Raw genomic sequence first — 21657 nt, forward strand, 5'->3', positions numbered from 1 at the left:
GCTTCTGATGTTTGAGAGGAACTTGTACCATGGCCACGGCGGAGCTAACATTTGGGATCCTTTTACAAGTCTTATGAAGCTTAAGAGGCTCAGCAATAATGGAAATGAAATACATGAAATTGAAACAGATTTTGCAATAGGATGATGCATATCTAGATGACTTGGATTCTAAATCACTTGCAAAATGAAAACTTCCCAAATTTCTCTTACCCAATGTGAATCGAAAGTAAAACATTCTAAAAATACTACTGGTATTTGGTCAAGATGGACCATTCAATAGACTAGTCCCAAGTCTAGGCTCATAAAACTTAGATACTTGCTTTGGCTAAGGTATACAAATTAATTTCCCATAGGCTGTGATGCTCTTATTGGCACACATAAATAACTTTTTGTTAGGCTGTAATGCTCCATAAGGCTGTAGTTGCAGTAATCTTTTCTTATCGAAGCTAATAACTTCCTAACTCTGCAGAAAATCATCATATAACTCGACGAGGATTAGAAGAGATGCAAATGCTTATGAAATGACGATGATCAGTGCTTAGGTAATCTGGAAAGGCAGACGCTCTCTCATTTTCCAAAGCAAAAACCTAAATTCTCAAATGATTGGGTACGTGGAGATATCGAACAAGACTGGAAAATCATTTACCACTTGCTCCCCAATCAGTACGCAAAGGTGAAATAATGGAGTCTCACCTTCCACCAAGTTTACTTGGTTAGAATATAGATCACATGACTGATTTTGGATCATCATACACGGGTCCCGAAGCAGAATTAGAATAACAATGCAGATGAATCACAGGGGAAAAGAGACGAAAATCATCTTGCAGTGCAGTTTGAAGCATTAGATTCGTTTTTTACTCATCTATCTATCACTATAACTAGTTAGAGTGCCTTAGCAATAAGTGGAAATGTATGAAATGAGGATTGCTAGATGACTCGAATTCTCTAAATCACTTGCAAATAAAGACTACAAGAACATCAATTATAATGGAGATTTTAAACCTTTAAAACTAATTACACCAAGTTAGAAGGCTGAAAATTCCTAATTAGAGAACAAACTGACTCAACACACTGCCTGATCTCACACTCCCCATCTTTTACCTCTTTGACTATCCATACATTTATTGTTGATCATAGGTCATGTGCTAGCCAATTGATTTGATTTTGTTGCTCGACTCTTGATTCTGAGCTAGTGCCGCCAAGAGTTTGTGCAGTTGAGCAAGATGACTTCTTTAAGATCTTTGGGTTGTATTTTTTGTTCAATAAAAAGTGTAATTATCAGGTTAATTCTTGTTTATTTTCTCTGTTTTTCTTTTGTCCTCCGCCATGTGATTTCTAACGCGGAAAGGCTAATTAGTGACTGTAGAGAATGGACCAGCTTTACCAAACTGGCATTACATAATCAACAAGTAAGAGAAAAAAAATGACACTACTACTAATACTATCTACTTGTTCTCTAGATCAACATCACACAAGTCAGTTTAGTTACCAATGAAACCAGGTTCTCTTCTTGGTGGTGGAGCATAATATTGTGGTGGTGCCATTACTGGAGGACCTTGAGAGTAACCTCACATACCAACAACATATGAACGAACAAAAAATTATCAGAAAAATCACTTCAAAAATAGACACAAGCAAAGAATTAATAAAGAACAACCCACTACCATAAAGCAAGAACTAGAATCGGATCATAAAAGTTAGGTTTTGTTTTCCACAGTACATTTCAATGGTGTTGATTGGAAACAAACCACAAATTAAGCTCAACAAAAATAAAGGGAAGCAGAAGAAAACCCATCATCAAAATCACAACTAAATGTATAATTACCAGGAAAATCATGTAATAAGAACTTGATGGATCACAAAATTAAGAAATGATGAAGTAATAGTACCTTGAGCATGGTATGGGTAAGCATACTTTGGATCATTCATTTGGAGTCTTAAAAACATTAGTTCTTGTAGATCTTTGGGTTGTATTCATGTTGTAGTATCTTAAAGTAAAGGTAATTTCTTGATAATGGAAACCAGAGCATCTCAAGTTCCACTTTATTACCAATTGTTTGCGAAAACTTGTACCATGGCCACTGCTTGATTGCAAGAACTTGCAGCAACATTTGGGATTCTTTTACAAGTCTTATGAAGCTAAATAGAAGAGGCTCAGCAATAAGGGAAATGAAATACATGAAATTGAAACATATTTTGCAAAAGATTGATGCATATCTAGATGACTTGAATTCTAAATCACTTGCAAAGTGAAAACTAGATAGAACATCAATCCTAAAAGAAACCCTAAACCATTGACTGAAAAGACAGAACATTCCTAATTAGACAAGACTCTTGACTCCAACACTGCTTCATCTTCTCCACTTGTTACCTCTATCACTTCATTCTCTTCTGTTTCCATCCCTTCATCATCAGATTCTTCACTAATAGGATCATCCCAATCTTCATCGTTACTCTCACTCTCCACTTCATCATACTCATTATAATCTTCATCTTTCTCATCACTATCTATATATGCGTAGAGCCAAGGACCATACACTTGCTCACTCTCAACTCTCAAAACTTGACCTTCAGCTAAAACTGCTGGAAACTGATCAGTCACATCAACAGACGCGTCAGAGTCATTAACGCGGACAACAATAGCATCTTCAACTTTTGTCTTTTTCATCCGAACAATGATCTTTAGAATGCCCAATAATTCAACATCTGTAACAAATTTTAGGTAAGTATTCATACTTGAATGGCACCCACAAAACGGTAGTCGGTTTATTCTTATTGCAATACAACCAGCAGCCAGTAGCAAGTTTCTTATTAATATCAACCAAAACCCTGACCCTTAAATACTTCATTATTCTTGTACTATTTGTTTCATCAAAATCAACCTCTAAAACTTGGTGACCAGTGCCTTCACCAATTTTCTTACCCATTTCCCTTGACATATACTCCTAAGGAAGACGAAGAATTTGAATCCAAAATGGATAATGATGACTAAACTCAATCATATCAGGTGGTGTATTAGGGCTCCATTCAGTCAAAAGAAGTAAGTACTAATATTGTACTTATCTTCAGTGACTAACCATGGTCTAGAATCCATAACCCATTTCATATCTCTGTCGTCTTGGAACTGAAAACCAAACATACCATCACCAAGCTCCATGATGGTAAATGGAGAGTTAGTGTTGTTAGTCCATGCTCTCTTGATATCTCTAATAACATGGTATGATTTGAAGGATTTGACTTCAGTTATATGGAGCTTACCAAAGAGTGTGTTTTTCCATTTCTTTTGATGAGTTGGTTCAAGCAGGATTTGTTCTGGCATGATCACTGGACCCTCTAGGAATTTGATGTCGTTCTCCACCATGTTTGGGTCCTTATAGATTTTACTGTTGTAAAAAGGATGAAAACGAAGAATAGTAGGGTTTAGCGTGCTATAACTATATGGTTTTGAGGATTATGTAGAAGTTTGGGATCGAAGAAGGTGATAAGGGTCGAGTCATGAGGAATGTTGATTAAATGATACCCATCTTTCAAGGATTTTGTTTGTAGAAAACTGAGAATTTGGTGAAGTTTTAGGTTTGGTTTGTGGTGGGAACTGGGAATTATTAAATGCACAAAATTTGTCCAATTAATAAATGGAATTGACCGAGAGCTAAGAGGAGCATACTCTATTTTTCTAATCTTTCCAATTTGAATTGATTTTCATTCTGTTGGGCCGACCTGAGAGAATGTAAGAGTACTTGTTTTGTTGATTAAATTATACCCATCTTCCAAGAATTTTCTTTGTAGAAAACAGAGAAATTGATCGAGGTCTTGTTGTGGTTTATGGTGGGAATAGGAACGTATTAATGTCTTAATAATACATGGAATTTGACTGAGATTTAGAGTAGTAAACTCTAGGTTTCTAATCTGTTCAACTTCAATTGATTTTGATTATGTTGAGCAAATCTGAGTGCGGGCAATTTGTGTGTACCATCTTGACATATTCATACGTTTGTTTATGTGCTAGCCAATTGTTTATGTGCTAGCCAATTGTTTTGAGTTTGTTGCTCAAATCATCAAAATGAATGAACCCCATATCAAATTGATTTTCGTATTTGAAGCGCTTAAACTCAAATAAACAGCTGCCTATGTGGCTGGCTGGCAGCTATATTGGCATATTGGCAAATGAGACAAAATTACTTGTTGACGATTTGACAATATCAACAGACCATCTGCTGAGCTGGCTAATGAGACAATTCTAGGTTTTTACGGTTTGACTTAGGCTAAGTCCCGTGGGAGAGTTTGGACTGCTAGATTGGCCAAAAAATATTGCAAATCATGAAAAAAGTGTGGGAAAAAAGTTAACACTCTATCTGGCTACTTCTCTCTCTTAGCGTTTGCTCGCAGTCGCACTATTAGCGAGATTGAAACGATGAATGGTTCGGCGCTCAGAAAAATCACAAAAATCTAATGCTGATATTTAAGCGCCGACCGGTTCGGCGCTCACAGATGACGTGGATGGCCAATCTAGCAGCTAGATATCTAGCCCATAGGATTTAGGAGGTTGCCCAAACTGACGTGGATGGCCAATCTAGCAGTTAGATATCTCTCCCATAAGACTTAGCTAAGAGTCTGTCACAAACACGATGTGTCTTGAATATTTATGTGCACCATTGTATGGGACCCACAACTCTATTATGAACTTGACACATGGTGTACACAGGTGTCACAGTATGCTGATACTTATCTGCATAATTTGATGTTTATCAACTAAATTGTAACCGTATAAATGCCCTACCAAAGGGTCTTATTAAGTAAGTGAAAATGAAACAGAAACTCTCCACTTACTCATTCCAGGCTTTACAGTAAGATGATAAGTCCCTGTATTTAGATATCAGGTGAGCGAATAAGATAGTGTTACTACTACACAGTGGCATGCTATTATTATAAAACGTTATCAGCATGAATCGCTCCCGACACTCGACGACCAAGTTGTTATTGTTCAAACGACTAAAATACAGGGAGTATAGGTAGCTGTTGTTTCTTTGAATACTTTTTTAAATGGAAAATCTAACGAAACTCGAATTCGCATGTCTCGATATCTCAGGAAATAACTATATTTCTTGGGTTCTTGATGACGAGCTTCATTTGGAAGCTAAAGGCCTCGAGCATACTATTTCGGAAGGAAACAACGCGTCCAACCAGGACCGCGCTACGGCTCTAATTTTCCTTCGTCATCATCTCCACGATGATTTGAAAAAGGAATATTTGACAGTTAAAGACCCATATACTTTGTGGAACTGTCTGAAAAAACGGTTTAACCACCTGAAGTTGGTCATACTTCCAAAAGCTCAGAATGATTGGCTGAACGATTCGGTCAAAATTTGTGAATAAATATTTTGATCTTCTAAGTGTTTGATTTTATTCCTCAATGAAAAATGGTTAGCAAGATCTGATCAATTGCAATTATATGTGTTGTTGATCTGGTGAATTAATCTAATTTTGAAGAGATTAGCAAAGGGTTTTTTTGAATTTTTTTTCCTTCCATCTTCTTCATCATCGTTCTTCGCCGTTCTTCGTCGTCGATTCTAAAATATCTTCGTCGATTACCCGAATCTATCTATAACCATGCCTCCACGAAAGAATTCAAATGCCCAATCGAAGTCAAAATCGATTGTTCAACTAAAACAACAAGAAATGATCAATCAGATTGCTCAAGAAGAAGAAGAAGAAGAAGATAACTCGGACAATCAACTTCTCGTAAACATGGCTTCTGTGATAAGGTAAATGATTTTGAACTAGTTTATAAGTGTTTGAATCGATTTACATCATGGGTTTAGGTTCGCGAACCCTAACTCAAACAGTTGAGTTTTAGTGAGTTCCGACATTAAAATAAGTTTGAATGCAATGCCGGTACTGAATTACGGCATTGTAAATAGTATGAATACAATGTCGTTACCTAGTTACGACATTGATTTTAGTATGAATACTATGCCAGTATGGAGTTACAGAATCATATGAAACTGAATGTTCACATTGATTTTAGGTTGAATATCATGACGGTAGTTTGTTACGGCATCGATTTAAATTCATTCGATTATGCCGGCAGTCTACTTTTAATATACATGAAAACCTAGGAATTTTTTATCAGTACCGACATAGATTTTAGGTTGCATACAATGCCAGTACTTGATTACGACATGGATTTGAATTCCTACCTTTCTGCCAGCAATGATCTTTTGGTATCCATGAACTGCTTAGGAATTATCTAAGAATAACAGCATTTTCCACAATTATTCGGCAATGCATGCATCGTGTCCCGGCATAGAGTTTTTTTTTTTAAATTACTATGTCGTTTTTAGATCTCGGCATGGTCGATATTTCGTGAATCAATGCCGGTACTGATGATTCTATGACGTTATTAAATATATCTATTCCGGCACTAAATATGAAAGTGAGTTCTCTTATATTTATTTCGTGTTTCTTTTAATATAGGGCTAAAGCTAAGGCAGGTAAGAAAGCAAAAGCTAAAATGCTGACATTAAGAAAAGAAAGAAAAACAATCTTGGTACTTCTGAGTCTCTGCCTCCTCGGGGGAAAGAACTTGGTCGCAACAAGCGTGTAGGGCATCTACAAGAGAGAAAAAATGGGAGAGTAGTGGTGACCGTAGAAAACTCGTAATCCGCGAACCTACTGGAACAATTGAACAAGATGAGCAAGATGAAGAGGAAGATAATGAGGTTGATCCAAGTCAATTAGCAACCCAAAGCCAAGTTTTAGAGGAAGATGGTGGGCCAAGTCAAAAACCGACAAAAGGCAAAAGCAAAGTAAAAGTTAAAGGTTCGCACCTTCCTCATACTGATGACATGATACTTGAACTGGATCGTGGTAGAATTTGGGGTGAAGATGACGATCCGAGAATGTTATTTGGCTACAAGGACACATGTGCTCGTACTATCTGTCAAACCTATGTAAGAATTTTGTATGTTGTGCATATGTATTGTTTTGTATTTATGTAAAATCCCTTAATAATATTATCTCCTAATTGTATGATCATAAGAAGGTTGTGCGTGTTTGCCGAAACCAAGACGCGTCTCATTGAGATTTATTTATGGAATGTGAAGAGGTCTAAACATTATTAAGGGAGTCTGGTCTATATGGTTTAGTTGAAAATTATGTGAAGTGTGATTATGTGACAACCAATTGCTTCGTTGAAAAGTATCATGGAGAAACTGATACCACGCACTTCCCGTTTGGGGAGATGACCTTGATCCCTGATGATGCTCAAACATTCTAGGATTGAATGTTATCGGAAAATCAATTGCAGAAGGAGATAATTGTCCGGACCTTGAATGGTCGAAGTTGTACACTCTGACTAACAAGTTGTTGGGTTGGGACTAAAAAACCTTTGTGGAAAGCTTCTATGTATCTAAGAATAGTAGGACAAAGATCATCAAGCTGAAGTTTCTTAAGGAGAATTTTGAAAACATGGAGGCAAGAAATTTGACGGATGGATGGGACCCTGCACAAATTCGTTACAATTTCATCCATTCATTTGAAATCCACGTCGGAAACAGAGGTACCAACATACTTACACTCCGGAACAGATATTAATATACCATGTAGGTATTTAGCTTTGGAAGACACTGCTTCCTGTATGTTTTTTTTGGAGGTACCGGCATGGTGACATTAGAATTGAACCATGCCGGTAGCATATACCGTGGTAGGTAAAAAGTAACTTTTTTACCTGCATGGTGTTTTCAGTTGAATACAATGCTGGCTTGCATTTCAAAATGGGTGATGTTGTTGGCCAGCATGGACATAGTATGAATACCATGCTGGTAATGATAATCTCGGCATTGTATTCGTACTACGTCCATACGGGCACCGAGCTTTTTTGGATGCAACAATGGTGGATTCAAAGAAAAAAAATCAAATTTTCAAACCATTGGCGCCTTTTCCTGATTACTGGGAGTGCTTGTATGTTGAACTAGTTTACTCTCTTGGGTTGGTTCTTCAAGAAACTCTCCATACATGCTCATAAAAATCATGTTGCCATTAGCAGAAGATTGAAGATATGCTCCTTGTTGTAGTTGAGCTAAAGATTCAGCAGCAACTCTTTCTTCAAAATCATCTTCCATTTTCACTAAAAAAAGTTTCCTCTCAAATTTTTTTCCTTCCTCACTCACCCAAATACAAATAAAAATACACACTAATCATTTATCAAATTATCTTATCAATTTACTAATTACAATTAATCACAAAACCTGATTAGTGAGGAGTAAATTAGGAATTAGGTAAAATACTTAGATAAGGGTGACCCTGATTTGATATTTGGATCCATGTTTTGTCATTTTTCTCTATCCCCGATTAATTCAAATATCCACCAATCGCGCGTTCTTTGAGAATTCACCGTACACTCATTTAATTAATCCAACAAAATGTACCGAGCTTCTTGATCGGGAAACGTAAGGATCAATTTATCACTAATGACATTAAACATGGCAAGGATCAATTTATCACTAATGACATTAAACATCGCAATGGAGAAGAAAGAACTGGTAGGAGTCGTGCTATAGCACGGTCGTTCGCATAACTCAAAACATACGGTCGTATCTTCGCACCGTTGGATTTTCCTTTTATTAAGGTATATGGCACGGTCGTTCGCATAACTCAAAACATACGTCGCACCTTCGCACTGTTGGATTTTCCTTTTATTAAGGTACGCTAGATTAGATTCTTCTAATGATGAAATATATACTTAATTATTATATAGCCCTCTAATTATATTTTTAGGAAATCCTGATCCAATTTACACTTATCACCATTGTTACATTGTTTATCGTTTTAGTAGAAGGTGATATGAACTTCATTACAGAAAGAGTGATGAGAATAATAGCTATTTCATGGAAACTGCATTCTTGTATCACTAGGCATTGAACGGAAACTTGCTTCTATTAGTGAAATGATAGATCCCAAATTTTACTTAGAAACTTTATTATAGAGTATTTCCTCTCGTAATTAGAACCATTATCTTATTGAAATGGAAATTAGTATAAGAAATTTAGACTTTCCTATTTGATAGAAATTTGTATGTGAACCTAGAGCAACAAATTTTGGTTTGTAGAAAACCATATGGGTTTGTGATTTGTTTTATGTTGTTTGCGCTTAGACAAGAGATAGGATTATTCTATAAGGTGGGGAGTCGTAGAAGATCCGAAGGATGGTTTAGTTTTCGAGGACGAAAACGATATAAGGTGGGGAGAATGTAAAGACCCTATAGCTTGTCAACGATATTAGACTAGTCAACAGACGTATTAGTCAATAATAACTCGATTAGTTTGACATGAATGTTAATTAATAGGAATTGACCTAACAACGATCCAGATACCAAATTAGTATCATTGAATAGGTTTCGAAAAGTTATGCGGAATGGACTATTCGAACGTATCATTCGGATACGGAGTGTTCACGAGTTATCTCAGAATTAGATTCTATCCTTGTGGTTGCCCTTATCCAGAATTTGGGTGCCTCAGTAAAATTCCGTCATCCTTATCCCTATCCGAACCGAGAAGATATACTTGTGTTGTGTCTTCTTTCATTCTTCTTCTTTCATCTGCCTCCTCCTTCCCTGTTCATCTTCTACTGAAATTTGAGAGAGCAACTCGCTATTTCTGCGTTCGATAAAAGGTGGGAAATATTAAAGACTAATTGTTAGTGGTGGTTTCATTTAAGTAGTCACTTTATATTTACCAGAAAATTAAATCAGGCGGAGTCGGATTAGGTCTTAGATTTTATTTGGAGTTTGTATCCAATCGGCAAGCAAATCGAGTTGTTGGCAGATGAATAATGATTGGGCTAGTGTTTAATTTGATGATGGATAATTATTTAATGAAGAGTTGAAGAACTAGGTTTTCTTCTGATTAACTCAGATAAGATGTGGAAGATCAAATTGAGAGTCTAGGAGATTGAATTGAGATGGGTTTCACTCAAATTAGGATATAGGGTTTCGATTTTAAAGTTAAGACTGATAATTAGAATTTGTGATGAAGCTAGGGTTTATTCTGTTAATAATAGGATTAAGGAGATATGATCGATGTTGAGTTAGTTGTGCTATAGGAAACGCATGGAGTCAAGAGCAGCTGCTTCAATACATAAGTTCGATTTAAGGTAAATCTTTCTTTAATTGGCTGAAGTCTGTTATATTTCTTTGGTATGTGATTGTGTTACTATCAGTGGAGTTGTAAGATGATATTGTTTGCTCTGGAGGTTATTGTAGGGGTTCTCTGTGAACTGGTGGTGATGTTGAAGTTGCATGGGGTATACATTCCTGGTAGAGGTTTAAAAACTTCAAATGTGGTGTTGGAATTGATGATATGAATCTGAAGAACAAGGGAATCCATGGAAATGATGGTTGAGGTTACTTGAGATGATAACGATGTTGTTATTGTATATATGAGTGGCTGCAATTTGTGATGTTGCTGAGTTTAAGTCATAGTGGATGTGACTGAGATGAATTGAATAGAATGAGGACGGTGGTATGCAGTGACAATGGTATTGTAGGGAGTTGAATAAGCTCATGAGTGATGAAAGGTGGATAAAATGGAGTTTGAATGAATGTAACTGTGTTTAATGATTGAAGTGATAATGAGGTTGTTGCTGGACTCAAGTTGATCGTGCAGACGAAGAGTGTGGCAGAGATGTCTGTAGTGTAAGTGGAACTGAAGTTGCAGTGTGTGGCTAACGGGATAATGCCAATGAGATAATGAATGAAGCTGCGGTTGGTGTTTGTAAAGTGAAGAAGTTAGAATTGGATTTTAACAGAAGTTATAGAGGGTTTTGTTATGATTGGTTGGTAGAGATGGAATGTATACAAGATTATAGTTTAGGTTTATTTGATGGGATTGCAATTGCAGATGAAATTGGAATTAATCTGGTTATCAAGATAGAGCTGAAATGGTGTTGTTTGTCTGAGCCGTTGAGTTATGAGTTGCAGTTATAATGATATTGTTTGTGTATGAGAGTTTTAGATAGAGTGACAGTATAACTGTGCTGGTTTGTTTCAGTTGAGAAGATAGTTACTGCAGCTACTGCAGTTGCAGGTAATTAGAGTTTATATTGTAATTGGAATTTGAAGTTTATTTGAATGATTGAATTTATGTAATGGATAGCTTAAAAGTAAATTAGAGTTGGAATCATAGTTGTGTAAGAAGTTTTGGCCTGTATTATGGCCTAGTTTTACCATTAGTCATCCTAGTCAGCTGATTCAGTTAATCTGACTGAGTCACATGTGTACCTGAATCAGTCTTATTGACCGAGTTAGACTTTAACCTTGGACTGTTGACCTGACCTTGACCCCTTATATTAAGGGGATAGTTAGTGGACTTGGGCTTAGGGATAGACTTCCTATTTGTTAAATTGGACCACTTATGGTCCGAATTAGCTTTCGGTTCCTTCTACAAAGTTGTAGACATTCATAACACTTATTCAATGGACTATAGAACCAACCCAATTATTTATGCTAAAGATAGAGAATGAAAAGGTGTAAAGTCATAAATGGTCTTAGAACCATTAAATAGGAAGTCTATCTCTGTTGTAACCATTGTTGTTTCTTTTACAAAAGTCTTTGTTTAATAAACTCATGCATTGCAAGTTTGTGCATTTCATGCATTCTTTAACTTGTAATATAATAATTATGTTGATTATGTTAATCTTTTCATGGAATGGAAAGGATGTGTAATGTCATGTTTGTTTTTATGAATTGTTATGGGAAATAAGAATTTCCACGTGTGGTATATAGGATACGCTCCTTCACATTTATATCTACATAAATTAAGCGTTTATGCTTACTATCGGTCATCATGGTTTTGGTGACATCAATAGCTATTAGGTGTGAATTGTCGGTTAGGGATTTACAACCATAGTATACATTGTTTGAATAAGGAGTTTGTCCATGTACATGTTTGTGTATTTCAGTGACTTGGTCACTTTTTAATGTTGGGAAAATATTATTGTTTTCCAAATCTTTCCATGATTACTTGAAAGTTAAATGTTATTCCTACTAGGCACCCCTTTTAGGAATGATGTGCTCACCCATTCCCACTTTCAGTTTCAGAGACAGAACAGAGTTGCGCTGTGAAGGCTTTGAGGAGTTGAGTCCGTTAGTTGGTTAACTTCGACTATGTTTATGATTTTATGTATTCTATTTGTAAACCAAATGTCTGTTGTACATGTATCATTTAAGATGAATTCTTGTATATATATTTTTCAGAGAGGGGCTAACTTTGGGTTAAGGTTTTGTAGCAGATTTCTTAATCGAATGTTTTAGTAAATAATTGATATATTGTCGATCACATGGAGTTGCTCTAATTGATCTATTGTCGATCTAGACTTTAGATATCTTTACCATACGTATGATTGCCCTTAATCCTTTATTATCAGATTAATTTGGAGTCGATTTAGACTCTAAAATATTAGGAGTTGGCAAAAACCCCTAACACCCAAAATATTAACAGTTGACCTAAACTCTTAATTTTAAATCTATAATCATAGCTTTATCAAGTTTTCGACTAAGCCTCTGTCATACCTGATTCAAACATAAAGATCTGTTCTTAATTTCCAGTAAATTCTGATATCACAATCTATATATGAAAGTTTTGTTAAAATAAATTATAAAAATTTCCCCTTAATCATGAAGTAGAGGCCAATCTTACGATTGGGCGGTTGATGGGTTCCTAACACCTTCCCATCACGTACTAGAATCTCCTTACCCAGACTCTCTGATGGCATACCATAAACATGTAAGTCATAACTAGATTTGTTTTCCCGAAATAATTCAAATTAGTTAAAAAAGGGTCATGATTCCTCTTAATCAGGTGGCGACTTCAATACATCTCTTTTCCTTACGGAGTTAACTCTCTTATTAACAAATTAGTAAGAAGTTACATTTGTCTGTCTTGTGCGACTAACGTCCACGAACGGATGAGCACATATGATTCTTCCCCCATGATAAATTAGGGATCGGACATGCCCGACTCTCGACCCGTGACCGACCTCTACTTCGACCCCGATTTCTACAGTGGCGACTCTGCTGGCGATTTCTACAATTGGTCATCTCACAGGAGTTCATCAGCTCCAGAACTTGTTGAAGCATTGCTTTGTTTGGGTGATTGGTTGCCAGATATCACTCTCAGTGACAGTAATAGTTGTGTTACTGGTAAGTTTCCTCACATCTTAATATTTTAGTTGCTTTTATATTTATTGGATAATTGCAATGATAGTTGTGTTAGTGTCTAACACTTTTGATTTTCCTTTCAAAATGCAGAAGTTCAGGACTAAGGAGTAAGGAGGAATGCATTTGCAGATGCAGTTGGCAGTGGAGAATTTGGAGATGGAGGAATGCATTTGCAGATGCAGTTGGCAGTGGATAATTTGGAGATTTTGAACTTGTTTTCTTGTGTGGCATGGACATCTGTATGTTTTTTTTTGTGTGGCATGGATTTAGAACTTGTTTTCTTGGATTTAAAAGTTGTTATGTGTATTTTTTATGTGTTTTAAACCTGTTTTGTGTATGTCCTGTGACATACCGGATGGTAACGGAAAAATATCTGTTATCCGGTAAGTCCAACGTAACGACAACGTTTTTGAATTTCATATTTCCTTCCAAACTTAACCGATATCGGATATCCGCTAATTTTAATGGCAACGGTAGCGGAAGAGCCAATATTCGTTACGTTAGCATCCATTGACAGCCCTGGTGGTGAATAACAACAACCGATTGTTGTATCCAAATTGGGGATTTTACACATAATCGGTTTATGTGGTGTTATCGAATAAACGGATTCTGGGTTAAAGTTTTAAAAAATTATCCATTTTTGGGCGATTGGGACATGCAAATACATGTTTGTAGTTCGTACAACTCATACCTGTTTATTAGAAGCATTATCACCTTCTTCTTCCCGACGAAATTGTTCTTGAGATTGAATAATATCCTCAAGCATTATTTGGTTGACATTCTCTTCTTCATTCAACTCGGTAGGATCGAAATCATGATAATCTGATGTTCCCGCTTCTTCATCACTACTAGAGTCTTCATCATCACTATAAAGTTTCATTTTTGTTAAGAAAATCACAAACCCTAGTTATTTCTTTTTTCCTCTAATTCTTCTTTCCCTCCAAACCTTAAAAGAGGAAGTGCATTTCTATTCTAAACCTAACACTATATTCAAACTCAAACACTAATTAACTTAACAAATATTAACTTAATTAATCATCACTAATTTAACAAGGATATATTAGGCATTAACATAAATAATGGATAAGAAGTTTCTAAAAATTACTTGTTAATCATATAGGCTATAGCTATAGGCCACGGTCAAGTCTCATAGGCCCAATTTGGCCGGGCAATAAAAGTCGTTCTTTTCTCAATCTATTCTCGTGTACTCTCTTCTTCTCTTACATTTCATGTTTTCTGTTTATCAGAACTCCGCGTGTTCTTTTCATTTTGGTGCCGTACACTTAAGGCTTATTATGTTAGTTTTAGTGGGCTGCATTTCATAGGAGCACTAGTTACAATTGGAACTAGTAGCTTGGTCTAACAAAGAATTACAACAAAATTTTATTTATCTCAATCGTGGAAATGAAACTTGGAAATGACAATGCACAAGGATTTATGTTGAAACATGTTTTTGGGCATACCAAAAATTTTCTAGGCATACTCCACTATTTCAAAAGGGGATGTTAAATAACAAAATGAGAAAGCCCCTTAACCAAATTTTTTTATAATGACAAATCTGCTCTTAATGTATTAGTGTTAATAATCTGGATTAGTGATTAAAATTTTTATTTAGTGATTAAGATAATTTTCAGAATTAAGGTTTATATGTGTAGATGAAAATTTTTGGGGGAAAAAAATTTTATTGAGAAGGAGAAGGAGAAAGTGAGAAATTTTATTTGTTGATCAATGGAGGATAAGGAGGCTCATTATTCATCTAAAAAACCTAGGAAAATACACATCAACTACAACAATGATTCCCGAATGAGTAATTGAGAAAAAACTAAAACTTGTTGTGATTATAGAACGAAGTTCGGCTGATTAGCGAGATGAATTATAAGCAGAACTGTTCATTGTTCTTCTTCTGAAAGTGCTTATGAATGGTTCGGTTGATAAAAGTATTGACTTATAAGCCGAACTGTTCACAAACACTTTCAGAACGAAGAACAATGAAAAGTTCGGCTGATAATGGAGACAAATTATCAGCCGAACCATATATTTTTCCAACTTCGGCTCATATCGTATCAGCCGAACCATATATTTTTCCAAGTTAGGCTCATATTCAAACAATCATATGAGCCGAACATGTTTCTAATTTTACAAAAAACATATAGGTTTATACACATTTAGGAGTCCGACTACCAAGTTCCAAATTCAACCCATTAAAATCAAGTACATTTTATCTTCATCTTCATGAGAATGAAAATACGAAGATAACGCAAAAAGAATGAGGTCATTCCGACATCGGATGAAGAAGTTATGGTCAAAACAAGATCGAAAGAATTGAGTCTACAGAGGAAAGTTCGGCTGATAACTCATCAACACGAATCAGCCGAACCTAAAGCCTAAAAATCAATATTTTCGAAGTGTTTAAGGGTATATAGGTCATTGCATACCCATTAGACACCCCTTATAAACACACTCTAGTTAGGAAAATAAAATTGTATGTCTAGAAAATTTTTGGTATACCCAAAAACATGTTTCTTTATGTTTCGCATAACAGATTTTTAAACAATGTGTTCTGTGAGCGATTTAAAGCAGACTCTTAGATGAATCAAATATCAATATCAATTCACAATCGACCCGGGAGAAAATTTATGATCCGGGCTTTTTACTTTATTATAATTGGGCTATTTCGATTTGTATTGCCATTGGCGGAATGCCATTTTACACATTTTGGGTGGTGCAGCGTCACTAAGTATCTCTGTTCTGTGAAGTTCCGTGGCTTCTCATTTTCTTCCATACAACTTGCATTTTCTCTCTGTCAAGTGGTTCCTCGTCCTCTCATGTCCTAATAAATTTACAAAATACCAATATTCATTAAAAAAACAATCCTGTTATAGGGGCAATAGGTTTTATTAGAGGGGCCGTGTGATAATAATGTCCATCTATTTAGTTAGGGGATGTTATATAGGGGGTCTGAACTAACTAGATTATCCTCCCCATATTTTAACCTAAATCAAAGCTAAATTAAAATTTTGTTTTCTTTCTTTTTCTATTCTCCTCCTCTTCCCATCAACCGTAACCTCCATTAAAATTCAAAATTTCATCATCTTCGATTAATCGACGATTCGAAAATTAATAAAGTGTAATGTAGTGACTTATATGAGGTATGTTTTGAAAAATCCAGTTACGATTTGGTTTATTTTGTTAGATTTAAGTATAATTTTTATCAAAAATCAGGGTTTTAGATGAAAATTGAAATTTCTGGGTTTATGTGAGCTACGGTTGAATTTAACTCAATTACGAATCGTAACTGGAGTTTTTGATGTTGTTACGGTTGGTAATTGAGCAATTACCAACCGTATGTTCTTACATCTGAGAATTTTCTTCAGTTACGTTTTGTTTTTCAACCGTAAGTGAACTGGTCGATATTATAATTATGAATCGTAAATAACCCTGGAACTCAGAATTCAGAAAGGTCACCAATTACGGTTTATAACTAAAATTCGAAATGAACCGTAAATACTGTTACGGTTGGTAATCATTCTAAGCATTTGGTTACCAACCGTAACTGATTTTACGATTGGGTTCTCCCCAAATTTAACTAGTTACGATTGATAGTTCATCTTTTACGAACCGTTACGAGCAAAATTACAACCGTAACTAATTCTGAAAATGTAAAAGAAAAAGATTTTTTTTTTAAACTCTAAAAATATGATTTTATTTTGATTTAGAGTTAATATAAGTGAAAAATAGTCATTAACACTAAACTTGATTATCAATACTAAATTATATAAGGGTTAATTAGTTATACTAAATCTTTTTTGATATGGGGCAATTCAAATTACTATATAATGACCCTTTTTATCCGGTTAGCTGTCGTCCTCGAATAAAATCTGCCGCCACGTAACAGGATTGTAAAAAAATGATCGTCTTAGAGCATCCACAGTAGGCGAGTATAACCAAAAATTTGGGATGAGATCGTAACACAGTGGGACGGAGTAAAGATCAAATCCCAACCAAAGATCAAATTCCAGACCAAATATGGTCGCGACCAAATCCCAAATTCTAATATAGTCGGGCGTAAATTTAAAGTACGCTTGTTGCTGGGCGTAAATTTAAAGTACGCTTGTTAACGGGCGGAGATTTAAATTACGCCCGATGAAAATTCAAATTAAATAAAAAAGAAAAAGAACCTGATGAAAGTTACAAAAAATGGGGCGGACTTTAAAAGTCCGCCTGATGAAATTTTACGAAAAAAAAATGGGGCGGACTTTTAAAGTCCGCCTGATGAAAATTACAAAAAATGGGGCGGACTTTTAAAATCCGCCTGATGAAATTTTACGAAAAAAAAATGGGGCGGACTTTTAAAGTCCGCCTGACGAAATTTTAATCATGTACCGTTGCGTCACAACACGGACTAAACCAAAAATTTGGTCTTTTTTTGATCTTTGGTTTTGATCGCACCACTGCAGTTGCTCTTATCTTTACCAAGGGTTAGAGAATAATAATAATTGAAAAAAAAATAGTTTGTCCTCAAGTGCAAAGGATCTTTTTGCAGGAGGATTTTGGATTTTATAGGCACTGAAGACACTGCTACACTCTCCTCCTAGCCTATGAACGCATGCAACAACTTTCCTTCCTAGTCATAGTTATCCTCTGCTCTTGTCTCTTCACTTCAAAGCACGGTATTCAAAGTCCTTAAGCTAAGGCTTTAGCCATCAAATCATGCTGCGACATTTTTCTCTGGTCTGTATTCCAAGTCTTTGTCAAAAAGTTTTCTCCATACAATATGTTGCACATGTTGACCAACAAAGAAAAAAATCTTGCACCTTAGTACAAATCTTTTGCTATTTCTATGCCTCCACCGCAATACCTATCAGTCTCACAATAAAATATCTCTCGTTTATCCTGATTAAAGTTTATCACATTAAATAGGGTTCTAGAGTCCTGCACCAGCACCAGGCATGGCAACTGTCAAAATACCTATTCATAATAATGCTATCCCTTGCTTAAATCACATCACCCTTCACTCTGTTCTCGAGGTGGCGGTGTATGAAGTTAGCTAACCAATGCAGCAACCCCTCCATCTTCCACCAATCACACAGACCTTTCCTCTACCCCACTCCCATAAAATGCCCTTAAACAACTATTGAAATCATTAATAAACCACCAACGACAACCACAATTCGTCTTTCTTCTTTTCTGTGACAAAATGGAAGACTTCTTAGCCAGAGAATCTTCAATAATCCAAACCCCAAAACCCTTCCAAGAATCAAAAACTCGAAAGAAATGGGATAACAACTCTTGCATCATTGGTAAAATATTTGTTACAGATGAAAGCATTTCTTTTGAACCAGCTGAAGTGATCAAAGAGATAAATAGAGAATGGATTAATCTCATCTCAACTTGTACAATACTAGTCCTTGATGATGGTTGTTTCAATTTCAAGTTTGAAAACAATGAAGATAAGCAATGGGTTATGGGTTCAAGACCATGGTTGATGTTTCAAAATCAGTATGTACTTCTATTAGAAGAGTTGTGTCCTGATGTACCAGCTCCATCTAAGATTGAGTTCACTCATTGTCCATTTTGGATTCAAGCTCATAACTTCCCTCTTGGGGTAACCATTACAGAAAATTTGGGTTTCAAGATTGGGGAAGTCAGTAGATATCAAGTCTTAAAAGTTGATTTGTTGTGTGGGAGGAAAAGGAAGAGAAACAATAGTTTGAGAATCAGGGTTGTTGTTGATGTTACTATGAGATTAGCTACTGGTTTTTGGCTATGCATCTCTACAAATCTCAATGAAGTGCACTGGGTTTCTTTCAAGTATGAAGATTTGCCTAAGAAACTATGTTGTAGATGTGGTGTTTTAGGACATGATAAGGATCGGTGTGTCAATGATGAGTTAGCTAAAGTACCCATTGATGAGAAGTGTATTGTGAATTATGTCTATGATGGAGCAGTGCCATCAAGGGTGTTGGTTGATGCTAAAGCTGTAGAGGATGGTGAAAACGAGAGGGGTTATGGTCCTTGGCTGTATGAAGAAGAATGTTATGATGAGGAAGAGGATAGTGAGGATGAGGACAGTATAGATGATGATGAAGATGAAGACAGTGAAGATGATGATGATGAGGATGGAGTCTATGATGGTGATGATGAATCATATGATGTTTCTTCTGATGAAGAGGGTGATGGTGAGTTAGGTATTGATGATTATAGTTGCGTCACTTCTCAGAGTACTGCATCTGCAAGCAACACACCATAAGGGCTGAAGGTTTGATATCTGATGTTTTTTGGGGATTAATTTACTTTTTGCTATTACTGATCTTTATTATGTGAATCATGCAATACTCGATCAGACTTTAGATTTCTATTCTGTGTGGGAGAAATGAGAGAGGAACCATGGGGTATTTTTTGGTACCTGCTGCTGACCCTTGAGTTTCTTTCTCCTTTTTCTGCATCTTTTTGTGATTTTGTTTGTCCTCTTTGAAACAACTTGATTGTATTTGTTGTGAAATATCAAATGTAATTTGAGGGAGGAGAATGGTACTAAAAGCCTTGGATTATCTGGCAAAACTTTAAAAGTGTTTCAATGTATGAACTGTTAAGTCTGGCAAAACTTTTTCATATTCTGCGTCACCTCTTAACATGTTGCATCACTTAAGTCTATGTGAATGTAGTACTACAAGGGGTTAATGGGTGAATTTCAAACTGAAATATGCAAATTCAAATTGCCTATTCTTTGAAATTGCTTCACATCTGGATCTCTGCACTTTTAACTGTCAGGCCATTCTCGGCAACTTGACTGGAACTAAACATAGCAAGGAATAAGAATCAACGGAACCAACAAGGGTAGTAAAGAAGATTCAGATATGTTTTCTTTGCAGATAAAACATGACTATTCACAATTGATTTCATCTATTTCTTATTTACTTTGACAAAATAGTTGGGATAATTGCATTCTATGTGAGGTGTGCTTCGTAAAGATTATCTTGATCCTTACAAATGTGCAGCATATGTTCTTTGCCTCTGACCTGAACACCCCAAATCGATTGAGTCAAGCGTCACGACTCCTCTCAGCGTAAGCCTCTATATTCCATTTGTTGCGTGCAGTATGTTGGATAATGGTAACTTTAGATTTTTTACTAACCGGGTCATATAAAACTAAACGATTCTTGTGATCTGATTCCGTGGTTGTTACAAATAAAACTTCACCATTCTTGAACTCCCATAGTAATTTCACAGAGTTTATGGACTTTTCAACTACTGGGAGCCGAGCGATGAACAATTTAGTCCATGATTCAGACACATTGTAATCTTTCATCACCCAGACATCAATATTGAAACCACCATATGTTCGTATAAAGCAAAGACACCCAGCTAAATCACCCAACGCTTTGTGATTATTATCAACGTTATTTAATATATCACTTACTAGTGGGGTGACCACTACTTCGATGAAGTTCTCTCGACGGATATCGAAAGAAACAATACATAATCTATTGGATGGAAGTCGTCTCCCTATCCAGTGAAAAGCTCCAAAAACAAATATTGCTTCAGCCTTACCATCCATACTTATAATTTCATAAGAAACGATGCCGAATACGGTGTTCCGTAACTTCGATCCTAATGTGCAAAGCTCAATTTCATAGACACGATAACGATTCGAGTAACGCTCGATGTAACGGGTAGCTACCACAATCGTGGAATAATCATCTGTATCGCGATTATAACCAATCCCATGATAATCTAACAATCCATGTTTAATTGTTGGATTTACTATTCCTTTCAGCTCTTTAGTACATGGATTCCAAAGCCAACGCCTACTCCCCAAGTAATCTTTTGAGCATCTCATCAGAATTAAACCGTTACAAGAACCAACAATTTCAATATTTAGACTTTTATCTTTGAATGGAGAATCGATAACAGACTCACACTGGTGACCTTCGAATACTGATGAGAATGTTGTGATATGCATGTAAAATTCATGTGAATTATCATTATTTTTTATTGAAAAACAATTTAATTTTTCGGTTTCAATACTGTGCTTAAGACGATTCTCAATAAAATTATCGCTATTGGATAAGCTTGTCAAAAATTAGTGCCTAGTTCGTGTATGTGTTTTCAGTTATTTGTTAGTCTTCAGTTCTGTTTTGAACGTGTCAGTAGTAGTGTCTCCAGTCTTGCTTTGAACGTGTCAGTAGTAGTGGAAGTCGTGAGTCGTTGTTGCTGGTTTGTAGGAGTCTGTTAGTAGTGAGTCATGTTCTCAACTAGTATAAATTGAGTCTGCAATGTATTGAAGAAATCATCAACACAACTAGTTAAATTGAGAAATAGAATTCAGCAATATTCCAGTTCTTTCTCTTCTGATTTCTTCTCTATTTGTGTGATCTGATGAAGTAACAGATCATAGCATTATTTCTGTTATGGTCATCAGAGCAGGTTGAGAGAAACCTGTT

The 21657-nt window shown here is 35.8% G+C and overlaps 1 protein-coding gene and 1 long non-coding RNA gene across 2 annotated transcripts; one reads left to right on the forward strand and one right to left on the reverse strand.

Moving 5' to 3' along the window:
• Positions 1-9580: 9580 nt before the first annotated feature.
• LOC113324539 lies at positions 9581-11177 on the forward strand. Its single transcript, XR_003347943.1, has 2 exons — positions 9581-10149; positions 10259-11177. It is a non-coding gene; the product is annotated as an uncharacterized LOC113324539 (long non-coding RNA).
• A 9078-nt stretch (positions 11178-20255) lies between these two features.
• LOC113276413 (F-box protein CPR1-like) lies at positions 20256-21176 on the reverse strand. The gene has a single exon (XM_026526016.1). The coding sequence runs from the start codon at positions 21174-21176 to the stop codon at positions 20256-20258; it is 921 nt and encodes a 306-aa protein (XP_026381801.1).
• Between the last annotated feature and the right edge of the window lie 481 nt (positions 21177-21657).

Source organism: Papaver somniferum, chromosome 1, assembly GCF_003573695.1.
Source record: "Papaver somniferum cultivar HN1 chromosome 1, ASM357369v1, whole genome shotgun sequence".
NCBI classification, from domain to species: Eukaryota; Viridiplantae; Streptophyta; class Magnoliopsida; order Ranunculales; family Papaveraceae; genus Papaver; species Papaver somniferum.